Source organism: Enhydra lutris, unplaced genomic scaffold (genome assembly GCF_002288905.1).
Source record: "Enhydra lutris kenyoni isolate GAN:26980312 unplaced genomic scaffold, ASM228890v2 scaffoldscaffold45, whole genome shotgun sequence".
Classification (NCBI taxonomy): domain Eukaryota; kingdom Metazoa; phylum Chordata; class Mammalia; order Carnivora; family Mustelidae; genus Enhydra; species Enhydra lutris.
Window position 1 is genome coordinate 14,400,663 of NW_019154129.1, and position 20,577 is coordinate 14,421,239.

At 58.8% G+C, this 20,577-nt stretch overlaps 2 protein-coding genes across 4 annotated transcripts; one reads left to right on the forward strand and one right to left on the reverse strand.

Annotated features, from left to right (window-relative positions):
* Positions 1-869: 869 nt before the first annotated feature.
* LOC111156081 (fumarylacetoacetate hydrolase domain containing 1) lies at positions 870-1,946 on the reverse strand. The gene has a single exon (XM_022516679.1). It carries the CDS (start codon positions 1,904-1,906, stop codon positions 1,241-1,243), a length of 666 nt encoding a protein of 221 aa, XP_022372387.1. The 5' UTR covers positions 1,907-1,946; the 3' UTR covers positions 870-1,240.
* A 179-nt stretch (positions 1,947-2,125) lies between these two features.
* On the forward strand, positions 2,126-17,970 carry LOC111156080 (hydroxyacylglutathione hydrolase). 3 transcript variants are annotated; one of them, XM_022516677.1, is made up of 10 exons: positions 2,393-2,476; positions 2,689-2,824; positions 4,996-5,171; positions 5,612-5,676; positions 9,701-9,818; positions 10,465-10,573; positions 12,268-12,371; positions 12,598-12,699; positions 17,187-17,266; positions 17,734-17,970. In XM_022516677.1, exons 3-10 carry the CDS (start codon positions 5,067-5,069, stop codon positions 17,831-17,833), a joined length of 783 nt encoding a protein of 260 aa, XP_022372385.1. In that variant the 5' UTR covers positions 2,393-2,476; positions 2,689-2,824; positions 4,996-5,066; the 3' UTR covers positions 17,834-17,970. The 3 variants fall into 3 exon arrangements, with proteins under 3 accessions (XP_022372386.1, XP_022372384.1, XP_022372385.1); XM_022516678.1 differs by lacking the exons at positions 2,393-2,476; positions 2,689-2,824 and adding an exon at positions 2,126-2,168; XM_022516676.1 differs by lacking the exon at positions 2,689-2,824 and having other exon boundaries at positions 2,380-2,476.
* The last annotated feature ends 2,607 nt before the right edge of the window (positions 17,971-20,577 follow it).

Genomic DNA, 20,577 nt, shown 5'->3' on the forward strand with positions numbered 1-20,577 from the left:
CAGCTTCCTCATCTCTGGTTGGAGGTGGAGATGCTGATTAACTCTGTTAATAGAGCACAGTGCTCTAGAGGCCAAAGGTCAGTGACCAAGGTCTGAACCCCTTGGTGAGGAAGTGTGCCTCTTAGCCATTAATGAAGCGATAAAAGTAAACTTTCAGGCCAAATAAAAGAAAGCATTTTTATTTGGAAAACAATCATTTCAAAATTATCTCCCAAACTCATAATATTACAGGCCATGGTACAAATGAGTGAGGTTGCCATTAATCATTCATTTATTAAATACAATTTTAAATTGTGTGGAGTAGTGTTTATCCACATTTCCAAAAGAAGCACTGAAGAGTGCTGGAGATTAATTCTGCTAATTAATACAGTGGGCTTGGTATGGGCAAGTGATGTGGAAATATTTATTTTTACAAATACCTCTTGATGATTATCGTGATCAATTTAGGATACATGATTTTCAAAATATTTTGCGTATTTTTTTAAAAGATTTTATTTATTTGACAGAGAGAGAGAGAGATCACATGTAGGCAGAGAGGCAGAGAGAGAGGGTGAAGCAGGCTCCCCGCTGAGGGGAGAACCTGATTCGGGGCTTGACCCCAGGATCCTGAGGACCTGAGCCAAAGGCAGAGGCTTAACCCTCTGAGTCACCAAGGTGCCCCTCTTTTGCATATTTTAAGTTTTGAATTACTGATCTCAGAATGTCTCAATGAAAAGTCTTTTCTTAAAAAACTTAAAAAAAAGATTTATATTTATTTGAGAGATAAAGGATGAGCCAGGAGGAGGGGCAGAGGGGAAAAGTAGAGTTCCCGCTGAGCAGGGAGCTTGACTTGGGGGCTCAATCCCAGGACCCAGGGATCATGACCTGAGAGGAAGACAGATGCTTAACGGACTGAGCCACCCAGGCACCCCCCCAATGAAAAGTCTTATCCACTCCAGTTTTAGGAAAGGAAAGTCTTCTTAACATTAGGTTTGATAAATTATCTGCTTTGGAAGCATTACAAAAACTTAATTTGGTCGTTTCTTAAAATACACTCAATCTTCTTTCCATTTCTGGCCCAGCTTTTCTAGATCACATTTTCCTTTAAGGGTCCATTTTCCTTAAGTCATAACAATCCAATTAAATCATATTTAAGAATTAGTTTCTTCTTAAAGGATTGTCCCATTTAATAACCTTTGCTTGCTTCTGTCCAGCTCCCTTCTCTCCTGAAACTTAGTAAGTCAGGGCGCTTTGCACAGACTCAGTACTCTGGCTTTTCCACCTTAAATCTCATACTAACGACCCCGTGTATGCCAGCCTGGATCTCATCGTTTTCCTTCACGGGTCCGACTCCCTTCGGGGTCCCGGTCAAGATAATATCTCCTTCTTCCAAGGTCATTATTTTAGAAACGTAGCTGATGATGTAGGGGATGGAAAAGATCATGGAGGCTGTCTCACCCTCCTGCCTGAGTTCGCCGTTGACCCTGAGCCAGAGCTTCAGGTTGTGAGGGTCCGGGATCCTCTCCTTGGGCACGAACGCACTGACCGGGCAGGAGGCCGTGAAGCTCTTGGCCAGCGTCCAGGGCAAGCCCTTCTTCTTGCACTCGTCCTGCACGTCTCTGGCGGTCATGTCCAGACACAGGGCATAGCCGGCCACGTAGTCCATGGCCGCGGCCTCGGGGACGGCGCGGCTGCGCCTGCCCATCACGACGCCCAGCTCGAGCTCGTGGTGCAGGTTGCGGCTGTAGGGCGGCATGAGGATGGCCGAGCCGTCGGGCACGTAGGCGGTGGACGGCTTGAGGAAGAGCAGCGGCTCGCTCGGCACGGCGCTCTGCATCTCCTTGGCGTGGTCCGCGTAGTTCCTGCCCACGCACACGATGTTCTTACCCCACTCCCAGAAGCGGGACAGCGGCCTGGGCGCCGCCATGGCTCGGCCGGGCGCCCTTGGAAGTCACGTGACCCGCCCGGCCCAGTCACCTGACGCCGACGGCGCCCCGGAGAGAACGAACTACCTCGCAGCGCTGTCCGGTCCGCGACGGCCCGCGCCGCTCTGCGCCCTACCGGGTGCTCGGCAGTCGCGGCGCCTCAACTCCTGGGAGCCGCTGTCCAGCAGCTGCCTCGGGGCACGAGCCTGGTGCCTGGAGAGCGGCGGAAGGACTGACGCTGCCCTCCGGCCGCGGCCGCCGCAGGTATCTCCCGGCTCCCCTCTGGCACTCGGGTCCGCGGAGGCCCGGCTGGCAGCCGGCACGGGTTTGGACGCGGGCGCTGATTGGCCGAGGTCTGGGGCGGGGGCGCTAGGCGTGCGCTGGTTGGCTGGAGGGCGGGGCGACGGGTGCCGATTGGCCGCGGCGCGCCGCCGGCGTGTGCGGCCCGCCCGCCCCTCGCGCCTCCGCCGCCGCCGCCGCCCAGCCGTCCCGGGTCATGGTGCTGGGCCGCGGGCTGCTCGGCCGCCGGAGCCTCGCCGCGCTGGGAGCCGCCTGCGCCCGCCGCGGCCTGGGTAGGTGGGCCGGCGCCGGCCGCGGCGCGGAGGGGCGCGCCTGACAGGCGCCGGGGGCGCGGGGCCCGGCCTGCTGGGGGGGCCCGGGGCCCACCCGCGTCGTGACCCGGTGGCGGCGGTTGGACCGCGCCCCCGCGAAGGGTCCGGCGGCGCTGGGGGCGGTCGGGAGTCGCCGGGCCGCCGCGGGCTGACGCTGTTTTCTGTCGACACAGGCTTGTAACCCTCGCCGGCGTCCGGGCGCGCGGGTTGGGGTCGAGGAAAGGCCCCGCGGCACTTGAGTCAGATTTGGCGGGGCTGAAGACAGTGGGGTCACTGGTCGGCTGGGGGTTGCTGGCGGATTTGTGCCCGGTAAGGAGACGCGCGCCGTAGCAGCCCCGCGCCCACGTCAGCCCACGGCCCTCCCGGGGCGCCCTTCCCCGGCCGGGCGGACCCCGCGTGTGTGCGCCTCGGGGCCTGTCTGCCCATCTCCTCCTGTGAGCTTCGGCTGACAAGTGCAAAGGGCAGGAGGCCCGGGCAGTACCGGGGTTGCAGCAGGACGGGGTCCTGGGGACTGTGGGGCCCTGGCCCTCCCTCTAGAAGGAGCGGCGTTGGGCTGGCGGGCTTCCAGGGCCTGCGCTTGCAGCTGCCAGATACCTGTCCCACTGCGGGTTACCTCCTGCTTTGTCGGAATATTTTGACCTTGATTTTGAAATCTCTTTTTCTTTATTTCCTGATATCTTATCTGGCTAATGTGGCAATAGGGGCAGTAGGGTGACCCGAGTCTTTGGGAGATGGTTAGCAGTTGGAGACATGATCACGTAGCAGTCGCGAGGGAGGCAAAGCTGTCCTTGGCCGTTTTAGATCTCACTGAGAGCACTCGGTGTTCTGGAGTGGGTAGGTGTTGCCGTCACTAAGGAAAGAGCCTGTCCTTTTTTCCATTTGGGGACACTCCTCAGAGTGTCGGGGCTAAGCCTTTTTTGCTTCCAGAGTCAGGCAGAGATCATGAGTAGGACTATAGGGAATTGGCAAGATTGTGGCCACCTGTTTCAGATGGGAGCCCGGTCCCAGCCTCGGGATACGGTGTAGAAGGACGGGCCCGGTTCAAGAGAAACCAAGCAAAACGGGTCTGAGGTCTCGGCTGGGACCATAGGCTGCTGTTCCGTGCCCTTTGCGCCTACAAAAGATGACACTGCAAAGCGGTGCACTGGAAGCATTTCTCAGGCATGTAATGTTTGGAAAAGGAAGCCGGCTTTCGGGGGTGCCTGCAGAAGTCTCTGATTCCCCGGGTTCTCTGGGAGAACCTTCGGAGCACCTGGAGGAGCCCGAGCACACGCTGCGGTTACAGCCCCCTCACCTGGGCAGTGTTCCTCTCCCAGACTCGCAGGAGAGTCCTGTTTCCATCCCGCTTTCCTCCCTCCCCCAACCCCAGTAGGTGCACTCCGCTCTGTAGTCCTTCCTGGGCTGGGGTAGTGCTGGGGCCTAGGGAGGGTGGATAGTCACAGAAACCTGGCCATACAGAGATGTTTGTTTTGCCGTGTATGAGGGAGGAGATGGGCCTGGAAAATGCCCAACTGGTTGTCCAGGGAAAGGGGAGTTGGATATGTCGGTGTATTCTTGACAGTTTCCCTGGCTGTGGCAGATGAGGTCGAATTCAGCCCTCGGTGGCCCCTGGAGATGTGGTCTGTCAGTCAGTGGGTCCTGCCTGCTTTCTGGATGCCTTTTGGAAGAGGGCCTCATTCTGGCACCTCCCCCAGAATTTCATGGCTGTCTTCTGTCACCTTTCGTGGTGTTCATCTCTTTCACATCAAGACAAGTATTGTTGGGCCTCTGTGAATTTTTAGATCGAAGAGGAGTTTCGTTGTTGGAAGTGGCTTGGCCCCTGACTTCTCAGTCGGGGATGCCTTCGGCCCTTGCTCACCCTTGACACACCCTGCCGGGTCCTTTGGCTCAACTGTATGGCGATTCTGTGTCCTGCGCACTTGGATCTGGAGCAGGTGGCCACCTCTCCCATGTGTCAGGCCCTGGTCGTTTAGTGCGTGGTCCAAATTTCGAGTTCCTGCCTATGAAAGAGAATATTGTTTTCTTCTCTGGCTGGAGACTTAGGAAGGGTCAGAGGCGCTCGCCCTCCGGGTTCCTCTCTTCGTGGTCTTTCTGAGTCGGGTGTGAACACCCCAGGACTGGCACTGGTCACTTTTGACTGTGGTTTGAATCACAGGCACAAACCAGCACCCCGTCCCCTGAGAGCTTGCGAAAAAGAAAATCAGGATCATGGTGTGAGAAGGGATTTCCGTGAATATGCATGTGAAGAATTTTCTGTGTTTTTCTTACGGATGTGGTAAATTAGGATATTTTCTTCTTTCCCGAAGGAACTCAGAAAACCCGTCGCGGCCAGCCTCACACTTTGCCGCTGGCCGAGTCCTTTCCCCGGGATGTTGGGTCCCCAGCACGTGGGGTCTCCTGGGCCTCCCGGCCGAGGGCTTGTCTTTGAGCCTCAGCCTGGGGCGGCCTCCCATGGACACTGACCGAAGCTTTGTCTTCAGGCCCAGCCCTGCTGGGAGCCCTTCTCCATCACACGGACTTAAGGAAGAGCTTGGCCGGGGAACAGGGCACCATGAAGGTTGAGTTACTGCCCGCACTCACCGACAACTACATGTACCTGATCATCGACGACGAGACCAAGGAGGCCGCCGTTGTGGACCCGGTGCAGCCCCAGAAGGTGGGAGGCAGGGCCCCAGCACCGCCCCACCCCCTGCCAGGGCTGGTAGCTGCAGTGTCCTTGTAGCTTGGTTGGAGCTAAACAGAAGTTCACCCGTTTGGTTTTTGAAAAACAACCAGTGTCCAGCCACTCTGCGAGGGCTGGAGGCCGCCAGCAGCTTGAGCGAGGAGAGCAACGGGCTTCTGTCTGGAAGGTCCCTGGGTGCCAGGAAGCCCCAGGGGCGATTACCTCGGGCAGAGGGACTTGGAGAGGTCATGGCTGGCCCTGAGCTGCCAGCTGGGTCAAGAGGGACCGGGACTGGGATCGGGGGCAAGTCAGCAGGGTCGGGGCAGGGCGTGGCCCCTCCCGGGCAGGCCTGGGTCCTGCTGGGCCCCCTACAGCTCGGCCACCCAGTGCGGGGAGTGACCGTGGTCCCCATCGTGCCTCGTGTTTGGTTGCAGGTTGTAGAGACGGTGAAGAAGCACGGAGTGAAGCTGACCACGGTGCTCACCACGCACCACCACTGGTAAGTCCTCCCCGGCCGGCGCGGGCCTGTCTGCTCCGGGCTGTGCGCACTCCGGGCGGGCCTCTGTGGGGGTCAGGCACTTCGGGCTCTCTGGGCCCTCCTACGGGTGGAGACCTGCGGGACTGGGGTGCTGGAAGCCCTCGTCCCTGCCCAGCTGCGTTTTCTGTGCCACGGAGGGTCGGCCCCAGCGGGGTTCTGAGAAGACGTGCCGGCGGTGGCCCCTGTGCCGCTGTCCCGTGGCCTTGGCCCTGGGCACTGCTAACTCGGGGCTGCATGGGATGGACCCCCAGCAGCATATGTGAAGGCTCCGGGCTCGTGTGATGGGAGACAGGCTTTGATGTCAGGGAAGAAACTATTCTAGACGTTGGTGTTTTTAAAAATCAAGCCGCTCTATTTGGAGAGGTTGTGGTTTTAAAATTGAAGGTAGGGGGTGAAGAAGCACCTGTGTTTGCCTTTTAGGACCAGAGCTGAAACTCAGAGCTCTTTACAGTAGAAAAAAATATTGATTTGGCTCTAAATTGTCTTTTGCATGGGAGTGCCCGAGGGCAGCCCCGGTTCCCACGGCTTCAGCCTGCAAGGGCCTGGGCCGGTGGGTTTGTTCTGTGGTGGCCCAGCAGGCACCAGAGTCTTTGGGGTGTTCCTCCCAGGCCATCAGCTGTTAACTCCTGAATGCGGAGGGGCGGGGCCGTGGCCTTGCCCTTGGCCCTGCTGCTGGGCTTGCTTTCCGGTAAGAAGCCAGGTCTGCCGACCAACCGCCAGGTCACTTTTCTTAAGTTGTGACGCCCTGGGGTTTTTCCTCTGTTTATGTTAGAATACAAAACCCCAAATTCCGCCCCAGACCGAGCCTCCCTCCCTCCCTGCGCTCCCTGGAGGGTGGGGTGGTGTTGCCTGGCAGAGCCCGCCCCTCTTATCTGTGCGCCCCACGGTGTCTGGGCTCCTCTCGAAGGGCTGCGTGGACGAGGCTGCGGTGAGGAGCCGGCGCCCTCGCCTTGTCCCGGGAAGGCTGGTCTGCGGCAGGGCCCTGGCTGGGCTTCGGCGGTGCAGGTCCGGCCCCACAAGCCGTGATACAGGCTGGCCTGGCCCCCAGTCCCCCTCGGGCACTGCCGAGCTGGGCCTGTGTGCGTGTGTTTACTTGTTTAAAGTTATAAGTGTTTTTATTTTTGTGTTATTTTAATTCCAGTTACTATCTGGTGTTAGATTGGCTGCGGGTGTGCGACACAGTGACCCAGCGGCTGTGTGTGCTCCCTGCCCCTCACACGCGCGCTCCTGGAGCCCTGTCACCCGTGTCACCTTCCCCCACCCACCTCCCCGCTGGGATCCATCTGTTCCTCCTCAAGAGTCTGCTCCTTGGTTTGTCTCTCTTCCTTTTCCTTGGTTCCTTTGTTTCTTCAATTCCACGTACCAGTGAAATCACGTGGCATTTGCCTTTCTCTGACGTTTCACGGAGCATTTGACTCTGTGGTTCTGTCCGTGTTACTGCAAATGGCAGGAGCTCATTCTTACAGTGTGTGTCTGTGTGTGTGTGTGTGTGTGTACACGTGTAGATATTACACGTCTTTGTGCGTTCACCGGGGGATGGGCATGGGGCGGCTTCCGTCATTTGGCCGCTGGAGGTAACGGGGCTGTCGCTGGCCGCGTGCACCCCCTGGGCGAGCGTCCTTGTGTTTTCATGTGACCGCCGGCCATCTGGGTGTCTTCTTTGAAGAACTGTCTCTTCATGTCTTCTGGCCATTTTTTTATTTGGATTATGTGTGTTTGGGCGTGTTGAGTTACATAAGCTTTTTATAAATTTTGGATACTAACACTTCATCATTGGCGAATATCTTCTCCCATTCTGTAGGCTGCCTTTTGGCTTTGTGGATTGTTTCTCTGGCTGTGCAGACATTTTTTATTTTTTATTTATTATTTTTTTAATTTTTTTTCAAAGATTTTTTATTCATTTATTTGACAGAGGGAGAGAGATCACAAGTAGGCAGAGCAGCAGGCAGAGAGAGAGAGGAGGAAGCAGGCCCCCTGCTGAGCAGAGAGCATGACGCGGGGCTCGATGCCAGAACCCCGAGATCACGACCCGGGCTGAAGGCAGAGGCTTAACCCACTGAGCCACCCAGGCGCCCCCAGACATTTTTTATTTTGATGACATCTGGGAGTTTGTTTTTGCTTTTTGTCCCCTTCGTCTGGACATGTGTGTAGCAGGAAGGTGCTGTGGCTAATGTTAGAGTCGTCACTGCCTGTGTTCTCCTCTAGGACTGTGAGGGTTTCAAGTCTCACATCCGGCTCTTTCATCATTCTGGACTTGTTTTCATGTGTGGCGTAAGAAAGTGGTCCGGTTTCATTCTTCTGCATCGGACTGTCCTGTTTTCCCAACATCGGTTGTTGAAGAGACCGTCCTTTTCCCGTTGAGTATTTTTGGATGGGTCATTTCCGGGCTCTCTGTTCTGTTCCATGGATCTGTGTGTCTGTTTTTGTGCCGCCGCCGCACTGTCTTGATGATCACAGCTTGTGATAGAGCTTGAAGTCCGGAATCACGGTGCCGCCCGCTTTGCATCTGGTTTTCAGGATCACTGTGGCTGTTTGGGGCCTTTGCGGTTCCCTAGAAATGTTAGGGTTCTTTGTTGTAGCTCTGTGAAAAATGGGGGTAGCACTGGCGGCTATTGCATTGAATGGTAGATGGCTTTGGAAAGTAGGCATTTTAGCAGTGTTTGTTCCTCCAGTCCATGAGCACGCAGCGGAGTGTCTTTGTTTCTTTCTGTCTTTGGCTTCTTTCACAGTGTTCCACAGTTTCCAGACTCGTTCTCTCACCTCTTTGGTTAGGGTTAGTTCTGGGTGTTGTATATTTTTGGTGCAATTGTAAACGGGATCATTTTCCTAATTTCTCTAAATGCTGCTTCATTAGCACATAGAAGTGCAACAGATTTCTACGCATTTTTTTTTAAGATTTTATTTATTTATTTACTTGACAGAGATCACAAGCAGGCAGAGAGGCAGGCAGAGAGAGAGGAGGAAGCAGGCCCCCTGCTGAGCAGAGAGCCCGATGCGGGGCTCGATCCCAGGACCCTGAGATCATGACCTGAGCTGAAGGCAGAGGCTTTAACCCACTGAGCCACTCAGGCACCCCATCTACACGTTGGTTTTTATCCTGCAACCTTACTGAATTTGTATATCAGTTCTAGCAGTTTTTTGGTGGTCTTTTGGGTGGGGCATTGCCATTTAAAAAAAAATTTTTTTAAAGATTTTATTTATTTGGCAGAGAGAATGTGAGAGAGGGAACACAACTGGGGGAGCAGGAGAGGGGGAAGCAGGCTCCCTGCTGAGCAGACAGCCCTATGTGGGGCTCGACTCCGGGACCCTGAGATCATGACCTGAGCCGAAGGCAGACACCCAACGACTGAGCCACCCAGGAGCCCCCATTTTATTTTATTGTTACTGATTTATTTATTTTTAGGGAGGGAGAGATGGGGGAGGACAGAGGGAGAGGGAGAGAGACAATCTTAAGCAGGTTCCACAATCTCACCACCGTGAGGTTGTGACCTGAGCTGAAATGAAGATTCGGGTGCTTAACCAGTGGAGCCACCCAGGTGTCCCGGCATTGCCATTTTAGAAGACAGCTTCCACCTGCTCAGGGTAGTGGGTCCCAAACTGGGCCACCTGGGAGCGTCATGTTAGAACTCCTGCTCTGCAGGCCACATGGGGCAGGGAGTCAGGCTGTGGTGCTTCTTACAGACCCTCAGGTGACCTTGAGTGCGCAGAGCCTGGGAGCTGGCCACAGGGATCTAAGAGTTTGGGCTTCGGTGTATTTGCTTCAGAAGTTTCCACAGCTACGGGGAAGGGCGTAGAAATGCCTCACTCGGGAATGGCACGTCTGAGAATGTTCGCGTCAGTGCGGCCAAATGACAAGCCAGTTTCCTGTGTTGGGAGATGCGTTTCTGCTGAGACGTAACCAGGAAAGGAGCCTTGTGCTCGGGGTTTAAGAGCAAGCAGGTCCGGTCCCATCGGCAGGAGCCCAGGTCTTCTTTCCCGCTTCCAGGGATCACGCCGGCGGGAACGAGAAGCTGGTCAAGCTGGCGCCTGGGTTGAAGGTGTGCGGGGGTGACGACCGGATCGGGGCCCTGACTCACAAGGTCACGCACCTGTCCACACTGCAGGTGAGCAGTGCACCGATGGAGGGCACGGTGCAGTGCGGACACGGACACCCCCTGCCCGCATTCCCTCCCTGACTCGGGGACCCGGCGGGTGGAGGACGGCCTGACGGTGCCCTCGCCAGGCCCTGTCTCGAGACGGTTGGGGCAACTGGACGCGTTGATGTGAGGTCCAGCGGGAGGATGTCCCCAGGAGCTCAGCGGGCGGGGCGGGGCGCAGGCTCACAGCTCCTGGTGCGCATGTGCAGAGCGCACTCGCAGCCTAGGGGGCTGTCCTCGTCCGCTGACCCGTGGGAACGTCGCACCGATGTTGGTCTTGAATTCAGTCTTTGTGGGCCTGAACGTTTTAGAAGGGTTGGGGGGCAGTGGGAGTCAGGAAGGAGAACCGAGAGAAACCGTCTTTAAGAAGGAGGACGGCTGGTTCGGACTTGGCTTGGCTTTGAGGAGGGAGTAAAACACGGCGCGCCGACCCGCGCGGGTGCCAGGGTGCGCCCCGCCCCGGGGTCCCCAGCAGGATGCGCTGCTGCTCCGCGGCCCGGGGATCGGAGGTCCGTGGGCCCCTGTCGGCCGCTGGGGCGGGGGTCCACCGGCTGCGAGCCCTGGGCAGCCCGCCGCGTGCAGGGAGCGAGTGCCAGCACCCGCTCTGCTTCAGGTGGGGTCTCTCCACGTCAAGTGCCTGTCCACGCCGTGCCACACGTCTGGACACATCTGCTACTTCGTGAACAAGCCCAGCAGCTCCGAGCCGCCTGCGGTGTTCACAGGTGAGTGTGTGGGCTCGCGCCGGGCCAGGGAGGTCTCCGGAGACCCTCGGTGCTCCGCCAGGTCAGGGTCAGGGTCCGCAGCCAGGCTCCTGCGGGGCCTGGGGGTGAGGTGGGGGTTGCCCACAGCCCTTAGAGCCGGGAAGCCTCCCGCTGACAGGAGCACTGTCTGCCCAGGCCCGGAAGCCCCTCTGCCTCCTGACGGTTCTCAGCCAGCGCCAAGGGCTAAGCTCTGAGTCTTGCAGGAGCTTACGTTTCTGTCGTGAAGTCACTGCAGCGGGAGCCAGCTGGGAAGTGCCACGGGGCTCCTGGAGTGGCTCCGCAGTGGGACGGGCACACGTGGGGCTCGGTGACCAGCCACTGCGGCCCGCAGGCTCCCAGTGCCGGCAGGGGAGGTGCCTCTGCTGCCTCGTGACTCCGACGGCACCCCACACCAAAGCTCATCTTAAAGACCGGTCGTTTTCAGTGTCCCCAGTGCGGTAGCAGCAGGTGCACGCCCTGAGCCGACTCCGAGTTCGCGCCGTGGGACCCCGGGGACCCCGGGCTCGCTCGGCCTCATCCGCTGGTGTGTGTGGCCGTGGAACCGGCCCCCAGTGCCGCCTGCGGGAACAGCAAGTGCGAAGGGCCCCTGAGTGGCCATGAGCAGCTGGTGTTGCACCTGTACCCGTCACCGCTGCGGGGTGGGGGGGCGTCAGGATCTGGGAGTGAGGCGGGTCCCTGGGGACTGCGGACACGAGAAGCCATGTGCCTGCTCTGGAAGGTGGGGCTGCGTGCTGAGCCCAGGCCCTGCGCCCCTCCTCCATGGACAGCGGCTGGCAGGGCGCAGGGTATGGACGGGTCAGTAGCATCCTCGGTGCTGAGGCTCTGGCCTCTGCCACCCTGAGGCAAGGACTGAAGTGTGGGAACCAGGATGTCCAGCGAGGCCCTGGAGGCGGGTGTGGGAATAAGGGGCTGCTCCCCTGGAGGGAGGGCCCGACCTCAGAGTCTCCTGCGCCTTTGTGTGTCCCAGCCTCCTCCGGGGTCTCGTGGACTTCTCACTGGTTCCCAGGCTCCCCCTACGTGTAGGGCTTGTTCAGGGACACAGTCCCAGTCCCACCCCCACTAGGCTGTCCTGTTGTCCCCTGGGAGCAGTGCAGTACCACCCTTGCTGGGGGGGGGCCCCATGACAACCCTGTGGTCCTGGGTTGTGGCTTAGGCTCCCTGGGCAGAGATCTGGCCAGAGATGATGGAGGGACTCCCTGCGCCTGGGGCCTGGAGAACAGCGGTCCGGGCACTTGCTGAGAGTAGAGCCCCCCTCAAGGAAGCAGCGGAGGCGGGGTGGGTGTCGGGGACGGGACGGCCTCCAAAGGGCGGAGGCAGGAAGGGGGCCTGTGTGGTGAGGACCAAGGTGGTGGCTGGTGAGCTCAGGGGCTTCTCCGGGCTGGTGCTGGCCGCCAAGGGCAAGAGGAGACAGGGAGGTGGGCCTGGGACGGCTGCTGGGCCAGTGGGAACAAGGGCTGGTTTGGGGGGTCTCAATGCTAGGACTGACAGGGGGGCAGTGAAGGAAGGAGTGGGGTTCGGCACTCCTTGGGGGGCGCTGGTGGAAGCAGTTAGTGAGACTTGGGGGCTGGGAGCCGAGAGCTGGGGCTCAGGGTTTCTTGGTTTGTTGCTGTCCTGTTGGCGGCCCCCCACTGGCCCCTGGCTGTGCCGTTTCTCAGGTGACACCTTGTTTGTGGCCGGCTGTGGGAAGTTCTACGAGGGGACAGCGGATGAGATGTACAGAGCCCTGCTCGAGGTCCTGGGCCGGCTCCCGCCCGACACGGTAGGCGCGCCCCGCGCGTGGGGCCGGCGAGAGCGGGCGGGCGGGCCGCTTCCTCTGGAAGTGAGGCTTTTCTGGTAACGTGTTTTTATTCTCGTGGAACACGCACGCGGGGAGCGTGTGTGTGAGTCGCTAACGGGTCCCAGCCTGGAGCCCCGCAAGCCCGTCTCCGAGGGGCCTGAGGGCACGTCCTGGGGACTCGGAGCTCACAGGCCGGTGTCTTCCTCAGAGAGTGTACTGTGGCCACGAGTACACCATCAACAACCTCAAGTTCGCGCGCCATGTGGAGCCCGACAACGCCGCCGTTCAGGAGAAGCTGGCCTGGGCCAAGGTGAGCGGGGCGCGCCGCAGGGCTGCGTGTGCCGGGCGGGGACCAGGACGGGGCTCCCGGGAGCTCGGGGCATCTGCACTGCCGTGCTTGGGGCTCCATCTCCCGTGTGGGCACGAGGGGCTCCTCCCGGCCCGGCTCGAGCCAGCGAGGAAGCCCCCGCCGTGTCGTTGGGATACTCGCTGACCCAGGGGCCTGGGGCTGGGCCCGGGATCCCGCACTCCTCGCCGGTGCCTCGGGGAGGCCGGCGCTGCGGCGCCCCGACCTGTGCTCCACGGCCGGGAGGACAGTGAGTTAGTCCCGCAGCCTCCCGGTGCCCCGCGGGCCGCAGAGGGACCCGCCCGGGGCTGCCGGTCAGAGAGGCCTTTCTTTCTGCGGGGCGGGGCTGGCTTCTTGCCCTTGGCGGGTGGCCGGGCTGGTGGCCGGGCTGTCCGACCGGAGAGGGGCGTCAGGGGGCCTCGCGGCAGGGCCTCCTGCTCCGTCCCGGGACCACGGCTGTCTCGGAGCTCCGGCGTTGAATAAATCGCCTGTATCTGTCGAGCATCTCCCCCAGTTTTGGGGCCTGCGTGTGGGAAATGCCCCTGGGAGGACTCGGATGCGTGGGCGTCAGCTGCTGGCTCGGGGGAGGCTTCCCCAGACGCCGGAGACCCGGGTGCCGCGCGGCGCCCTGTGGCTTCTCGCTCAGTGGGACACACCCGACCCGGGCGAGCGGGACAGCTGCGTGACTCCTGACGCCGCGGCCTGGTGCGACCCCAGGGCGCCCCCTGCATCCCCCGCTGCAGACCCCCGTCGCGGAGTCTCCCGCACACACAGCCCTAGAACGCGGGTCACGGGGCTCTTGTGCTCGGCACTTTGGGCCGCGGCTGCTGTGATGGTGCCGCGGGGTCCGCTCGGCCCGGGCCGGGGCGCTCCGGCTGACGGTGCGCCGCCGCCGCAGGGGTGACACGGGTGTCCGCTGCTCGCGGGCGCAGACACGGTCGGTGCGGGGTTCGCCCTGAGGAAGATCCCAGGATGCTTCCGGTTGGTGGCACGGTTTGGCGTCCTCGCTGGGGCCACGCCACGTGCCCGTGGACGACTGACGTGTGAGCCCTTGGGGGCGGTGCGCGCTGGCGTCTCCTGTTTCCTAAAATGTTCATTTCTCTGACGGTGATGAGCTCCGTGTTTCACGGGCTCGCGGGCCTCTCCCAGCTCGTCTTCTGCGGTGCGTGTTCGAATCTTCCGTCCATGGAAACAGTCGGGCTGTCTTCCTGGTTGCCGGGAGTCCCTGTGTGTTCTGGAAACGGGTCTTTGTCAGGAATCTCTCTCAAATACTTCCTTCCCGTTTGTATGGCTTTTTTCCCCTTTTTCCTTAACAGTGTCTTTTTGAGAACACAAATTTATACATACTTTTGGTGAAGATGCTTATTAGTATTTTCTTTTACAGTTCTTGTGTCCTAAGAAATCTATGCACGCTCCCTGTCAGACTCCGCTGCGTTTTCTCCTGAAAGTTTAATGGTCTTAGCTTTTATTTTTATAAAGATTTTATTTATTTATGACAGACACAGCGGGAGAGGGAGAAGCAGGCTTCCCGCTGAGCAGGGAGCCCGAGGCGGGGCTCGATCCCAGGACGCCAGGATCACGACCCAACTTGAAGGCAGACGCTCAACGATTGAGCCGCCCAGGTGCCCCAGTTCTGGCTTTTAAGTGCTTTGCATTTCCATATACCATATAAACTTTAGGATTGTTTTGTTAATTTTAACAAAAAAAGTCGGCTTTGGATTGGGACTGTGTTGTAACAAAGGATTTGGAGGGAATTGAGGTCGTAACCATACTGAGTCTTTCCGTGACTGTGCTATTGCTTTCCCCTTATCGAGCTCAGTAGTTTTTCTCAGCAATATTTTGTAATTTTCATTGTTATGGAAATTGTACATAACGTTAAATGTATCCTTAAGAAATTCATGTTTTTGGGTTTTATTGGAAGCGATTATTTGCTGAAGGCTTGAGAGATACAGGTGACTTTTGCATTGCGATCTTGTATCCGCGGGACCTCGCTCAGCGCCCTTCATCCGGGGTCTTTTCCGTAGACTCCTGAGCTCATAGTCACGTCCCCAACACGTAGAGACCGTTTTACTCCTTCCTTTGCCATCCGTGCGCCTTTTATTGACTTGCCTGGGCCGCCGCCCTGGCCAGCGTCCCCCGGACAGTGTTAGAGAAGCGGCGACTGCGGACATCCCTGCCTTGTTCCCAGGCTCCAGGGAAAGCGTTTAGTCTTTACCTGTTCGGTGTGATGGTAGCTGTGGGTTTTTGTAAATCTTCTTAGGTTGATACGAACTCACGTGTATTCCTGGTCTTCTGAGAGTTTTTACCACGAGTGGGTGTGGAATTTTGTGAACTGATTCCTGTTTTCATGTTACGTGACTGTCCCCCATGTTCTGCAGCCGCTGGGGGCGGGCTGGGGTCCCCCACGCTTCCCGGCCCTCGGCCGCGCTCCGCTGCTCTAGCCTCTTCTGGGTCCCTGCCAGGGGCTGGTCTGTCGTTTTGTTGTCTTGGGACGCCTTGGGTCTTAGTGTCAGGGTGACGCTGGCCTCAGGAAACGACTGGAAAGTGTTCACTCTGGTTTTTTTTTTTTTTTAAGATTTTATTTATTTATTAAGAGAGATCACAAGTAGGCAGAGAGGCAGGCAGAGAGAGAGGAGGGAAGCAGGCTCCCCCGCTCAGCAGAGAGCCTGATGCGGGGCTCGACCCCAGGACCCTGAGATCATGACCTGAGCTGAAGGCAGAGGCTTAACCCACTGAGCCACCCAGGCGCCCCAGGATTGTGGTTTTAATTTGTATTTCCCTAGTGTCTAATAATGTTGAACATCTTTTTATGTGCCATTGGCCATTTTGTGAAGGGTTTGTTCAAGTCTTTTGGCCATTTAAAAAATTGGATCATCTTATTTAGGTAAGAGAATTTTCTCTTTTATTTGGTAAGTTTGTCAGATAGTTTCTCCCACTCTATGGCTTGCTTTTTATTTTTATTTTACTTTCATTTTATCTCTTTGTTTTCTAAATTAACATATAATGTATTATGTGCCCCAGGGGTACAGGTCTGTGAATCTCCAGGTTGACACACTTCACAGCACCGCAGCACATGCCCTCCCCAATGTCCATCACCCCACCACCCTCTCCCTCCCCTCCTCCCCCGGCAACCCTCAGTTTGTTTTGTGAGATTAAGAGTCTCATGGTTTGTCTCCCTCCGATCCCATCTTGTTTCATATTTTCCCTCCTTTCCCCCCACGGCCCCACTGTCTGGATCTCAACTTCCTCATATCACAGAGCTCATATGAGAATTGTCTTTCCCTGACGGACTGACTTCACTTAGCATAATAGTTCCTCTAGTTCCATCCACGTCGTCGCAAATGGCAAGATTTCATTTCTTTTGATGGCTGCATAGTATTCCATTGTGTATATACCACATCTTCTTTATCCATTCGTCTGTGGGTGGACATGTAGGTTCTCTCCATAGTTTGGCTATTGTGGACGTTGCTGCTGTACACATTCGGGTCACTACGTTTGTATCTTTAGGGTAAATATCCAGTAGTGCGATTGCTGGGTCGTAGGGAAGCTCTGTTTTCAACTTTCTGAGGAAGCTCCATGCTGTTTTCCAGAGTGGCCGCACCCGCTTGCGTTCCCACCAGCAGTGTAGGAGGCTCCCCCTTCTCCGCATCCTGTCGGTCCCTGACTGGTTAATTGTAGCCGTTCTGACTGGTGTGCCGTGGGATCTCACTGGGGTTTTGATGTGTATTTCCCTGTGGCTTGCTTTTTATTAACCGTGTATTTTGAAGAGTAAGGATTTTTAATTCTGATAAAGTCCAGCATGTTACATTTTTTTATGGTTCATACCTCTTCTAAGAAATACTTGCCTTTCCCAAGGTCAGAATTTCTCTCCTTTGTTTCCTTTAAGTTTTATCATCCAGGCTTGGGTTTCAGAGCAGTGTCAGCCCCGCCCCGACCGCCGGCGCAACCGCGGCACTGCCTCTTCCTGGCGTCGGTGATCCGTGCTCCTGTCCTTCATCGTTCGTGTCAGTTTCGTTGATCTTTCCAAAGCACAATTTTTGCTTAAATTTTCCTTGTTTTTCCATTTGCCAAGCTGCCTGGCAAATGGCTCTTCCTGGGTCTTTGTGGGGCCCATGGAGGGGACACCCTGCCAAACGACCCGCAAGGGGAGCTCCCCACCTTCCAGGGCGGGGACCCGGGGCACCGTGTCGTCTGTGTTGCTGCGGGCTGTTCTCCCGTAAAACAGACTTCGTGTTAACGAGACGAGTTCCAAGACTTGGCTCCAGGACAGCAGGGGGAGGAGGGACAGGGTGGTGGCGGCAGCCGGGACGCTTGGTTGTCCACAGCAGGCGGGGCCTGTCCTCACACTGACCCTCCTCCCTTCCCTTCGCCTTCGGAGCTGGACGATGTCTGAAGGTACGGAGATGTGCCTTCAGAAGTCCCTGCGTCACAGCGGCCTCTGTCCCCTGCAGGAGAAGTACAGCATCGGTGAGCCCACGGTGCCGTCCACCATCGCCGAGGAGTTCACCTACAACCCGTTCATGAGAGTGAGGTGAGGGGGCTCCGCAGATGCCCGTGCCCCTGCCCAGCCGCCCTGTGTGCCAGAGGCCACCCTGAACTCTGCATCAAGTAGAGTGTGGCCTTGGGCACGGGCCCTCTTCTCAGAAGGGGGTGCTTGGGCCCCGGCAAGGGTTTGGGGTCCTTTCTAACCCTGGAGTCTGGATCCATAGGCGGGTGAGGTACAGTCCCTGGCAGGGGGCGGGGTCTCGGGGAGCTGCCACCCAGGCCTGCCGGACGCCAGTGGGGGGTCAGTGTCCCCGCTGTCAGGTTCGCCGCCAGGATGGCTCGGCGAGGATAGCACGACCCCACGGTTAGGAACACGCGAGCTGGCTGCTGCTGTAGCATTGCGTTTTTTAAGCATGTCTCAACTTGCGCTGGCTCTTCCGGTCCCCGGCACCCTGCGGGGGGCATGGCTGGCAGGGGGGGCGCGGCGTGCAGCCTGGTGTTCGGCCTTTGCAGGGAGAAGACAGTGCAGCAGCACGCCGGGGAGACGGAGCCCGTGACCACCATGAGAGCCATCCGCAAAGAGAAGGACCACTTCAAGGTGCCCCGGGACTGAGGAGGCTGTGGGGCCTGGGACGCCCTTGGCCACCGCCCCCCTCAAGCACATTTGGGTATTCAGATGTTTTAGATAAATTTCTTGCCGGGAGTGCAGGAAATCCAGTCTTGGTTTAATTTAAATTAATTTCAGAGCCTTCGCTTGCGTCTCTGGTGTTCTAGCGCAGTTACCAGGGAAGTCGCGCGGGCACTCCCAGATGCTGCTGGCGGACTGTGTGCCCCCGGCCGGGGCGTGCGGGGGGGGGGACCTGGGGTGCCCAGACGAGGCTCGGGGTGCGGCCAGACCCTGGGTACAGGGCAGGCAGGAAGGGCTGTTTCCAGCCGGCTCGTTTCTGCATCTCGAGGTTTTCCTCGGTTCCAGATGGTGTCCTTTTGGGTTGGATCTGTGGGGAAGAACCGTGCCCAGGGCTCTCCTCCAGCCGAGGTGGTCTGTCGCCACTCTCCCTAGACGTCCTTGGCCGCTGAGGTTGTGTGTCAAGTCCTGGGTGGGCCACGGTGCTGCATGGCTGGGAGGCAGAGTCCTTCCTGTCCGAAGATGGTGACCCCTAGATGGAGCCAGAGGCCCTGTGATGTCGTGAAGCAGGGTTTGCACGGGACTTTCTAGATGTTTCGCGTACAGCTCTGAAGTAGCCTGGGCGTCTCGGGCCACGTCACAGTGCTGCTTGGCCGCACCCGTCCATGCTGGCGTGCGCACGTCCGGGGTGGACCCCGGTGTGTGGTCCCCCTCCCGCTGGCATCCCGCACAGTCCCCCTGCTCTTAGTCCCTGTGCTCCCAACTGCACGTGGAAATGTCAATGAGTAAGTCACGCCGCTTCACCCAGCCTCTATGGGCCGTGGCTCGCTCTCCCCCCAGAGCCCAGAGCTCTGAACAGTAGCGGTTTCCCTTCGCATATGTCGTCCTTGGTGAGGGGGTCCTGCTGGGTCGCCCCCATGGGCTCCGGGCCTGCAGCTGGGCTGCCTGTGGGGCCAGACCTGTGGCTGTGGTTCTGGGTCTGTGACGTGCGGCTCTGACACGCTCTCGTGCCCACACTGCGTGCTGGCCATGGGCATTTTGACTAGGGGGAAGGTTCTGGCCCACTGGGAAGTGTGAGCCGTGCCCGCCGCACCCTTGTGCAAACCGCCGTAGGGCTGCCCCACTGCTGCCTGGGGAGGCCGGGTCCCTTTCCGTGCGCGTGTGGGCCACTCGGGTTTCCTCCCCTGGCTGCCGCTTTGCTCAGGGACCCCCACATCTCTCCTGGGCTCTGCTCCTCCCACGGCACACAGGGCCCTTGTTTCCCGCCACACGTGTCGGCAGTCGTTCCCCAGGTGGCTGCTGGCCTTGCACTCCGGCGTCCTGTTGAAGAAATCCCGAACTGTGGTTAAGGGTGTGGTACGAGGTCACCTTTTCCTCCTCTGCTGCCCTCCCGTCCATGCCCCCGGGAGTCGTGTGTGCGCTTCTGACCCTTGGGTCCGTGGTTCCTGGGAAGATGCTGTCACGCTGGTGGCCAGCAGTCTGCCCCCCAGGGTGGGGGCCCAGGTGTCTGTCCCTCTTGCTGGCGCACAGTACGGGCCCCGGGGGAGCACTGCGCAGGGCTGCAGCTGGTATTCCTACAGCCACGGGGTAATTCTGTTTCTGGGAAGGGACAGAGCCCAGCTTTGTCCTTCAGGAGAGTCTTGGCCATTTGCCAATTTACTGTTAAAAACAGTAGATGTTTATGCCTAGAGTTGGATCGGAACGACGCTGTGACGCACCGGGTTTCTGGACTTGCTGTGACGAACACGCCGCTTGTCCAGCATCACGGTCCCCGCGGCTCTCCGTGTCTGCTGCTGTGCTCCCGGGTCTGCGCGGCCCTGCAGCCGAAGGGGTCGGTCCCCAGCAGACTGCCCTGGCCTCTGGCAGCGGCGACCAGCCCGGGCTTCCCCAGGGGGCAGCGTGGTGTTGCTCAGCTGCACGGGTCCACGCTGGGGAGTCCCCGCGGCCTCCTGGCCACCCTGTCGGATGCCCGCACCGAGCCCGCTCGCTCAGGCACTCACGGGATGGCTCCTAGAACACTGGGAAGTGCTGCCCTTGGGTTTGATTACAAAGGGTACAAAGCAGGACCCCTGGGAGAGGTCTGGGGGTGCCAGGGTGCTGCGCCGCACGCTCTGTAGAACACGGGGGGTCACCCCCCTGGCACGTCTGAGCTTGCGTCGAGGGGCTGTGCGGTGTCACTGCGGCATCCCTGGGATCACTGGCCCTGTGCGCGGTGTGACCGTCCCCCTTGCGTCGACCCCGGTGTGGCGGGGCTCCTGTGAACAATGTGCTCCCCGCCACGCACCCTGTGGGGAGTTCCAAGGACTCCGAGGCCCCTGCCTGAACCAGGGAAAGGGCGGACAGACCACCGGACGGCAGATGCCTTCCCCGCGGGAGCCGACACTCCCTGGAGGCCAGCTCTCTGGGAACGCCCCGTCCCTGGTACTCCAGCCTTTGACACGGTTGTAGGTGGCGTCTTTTTATTATCGTTGTTAACACAGGATGTGTTATTTGTTCCAGGGGTACAGGTGTGTGAGTCGTCAGTCTCACACAACTCAGCGCTCACCGTGGCACACGCCCTCCCCGACGTCCTCCCCGACGTCCTCCCCGACGTCCACCCCGACGTCCATCCCGACGCCCTCCCCGACGTCCACCCCGACGTCCTCCCCGACGTCCACCCCGACGTCCACCCCGACGCCCTCCCCGACGTCCACCCCGACGTCCTCCCCGACGTCCACCCCGACGTCCACCCC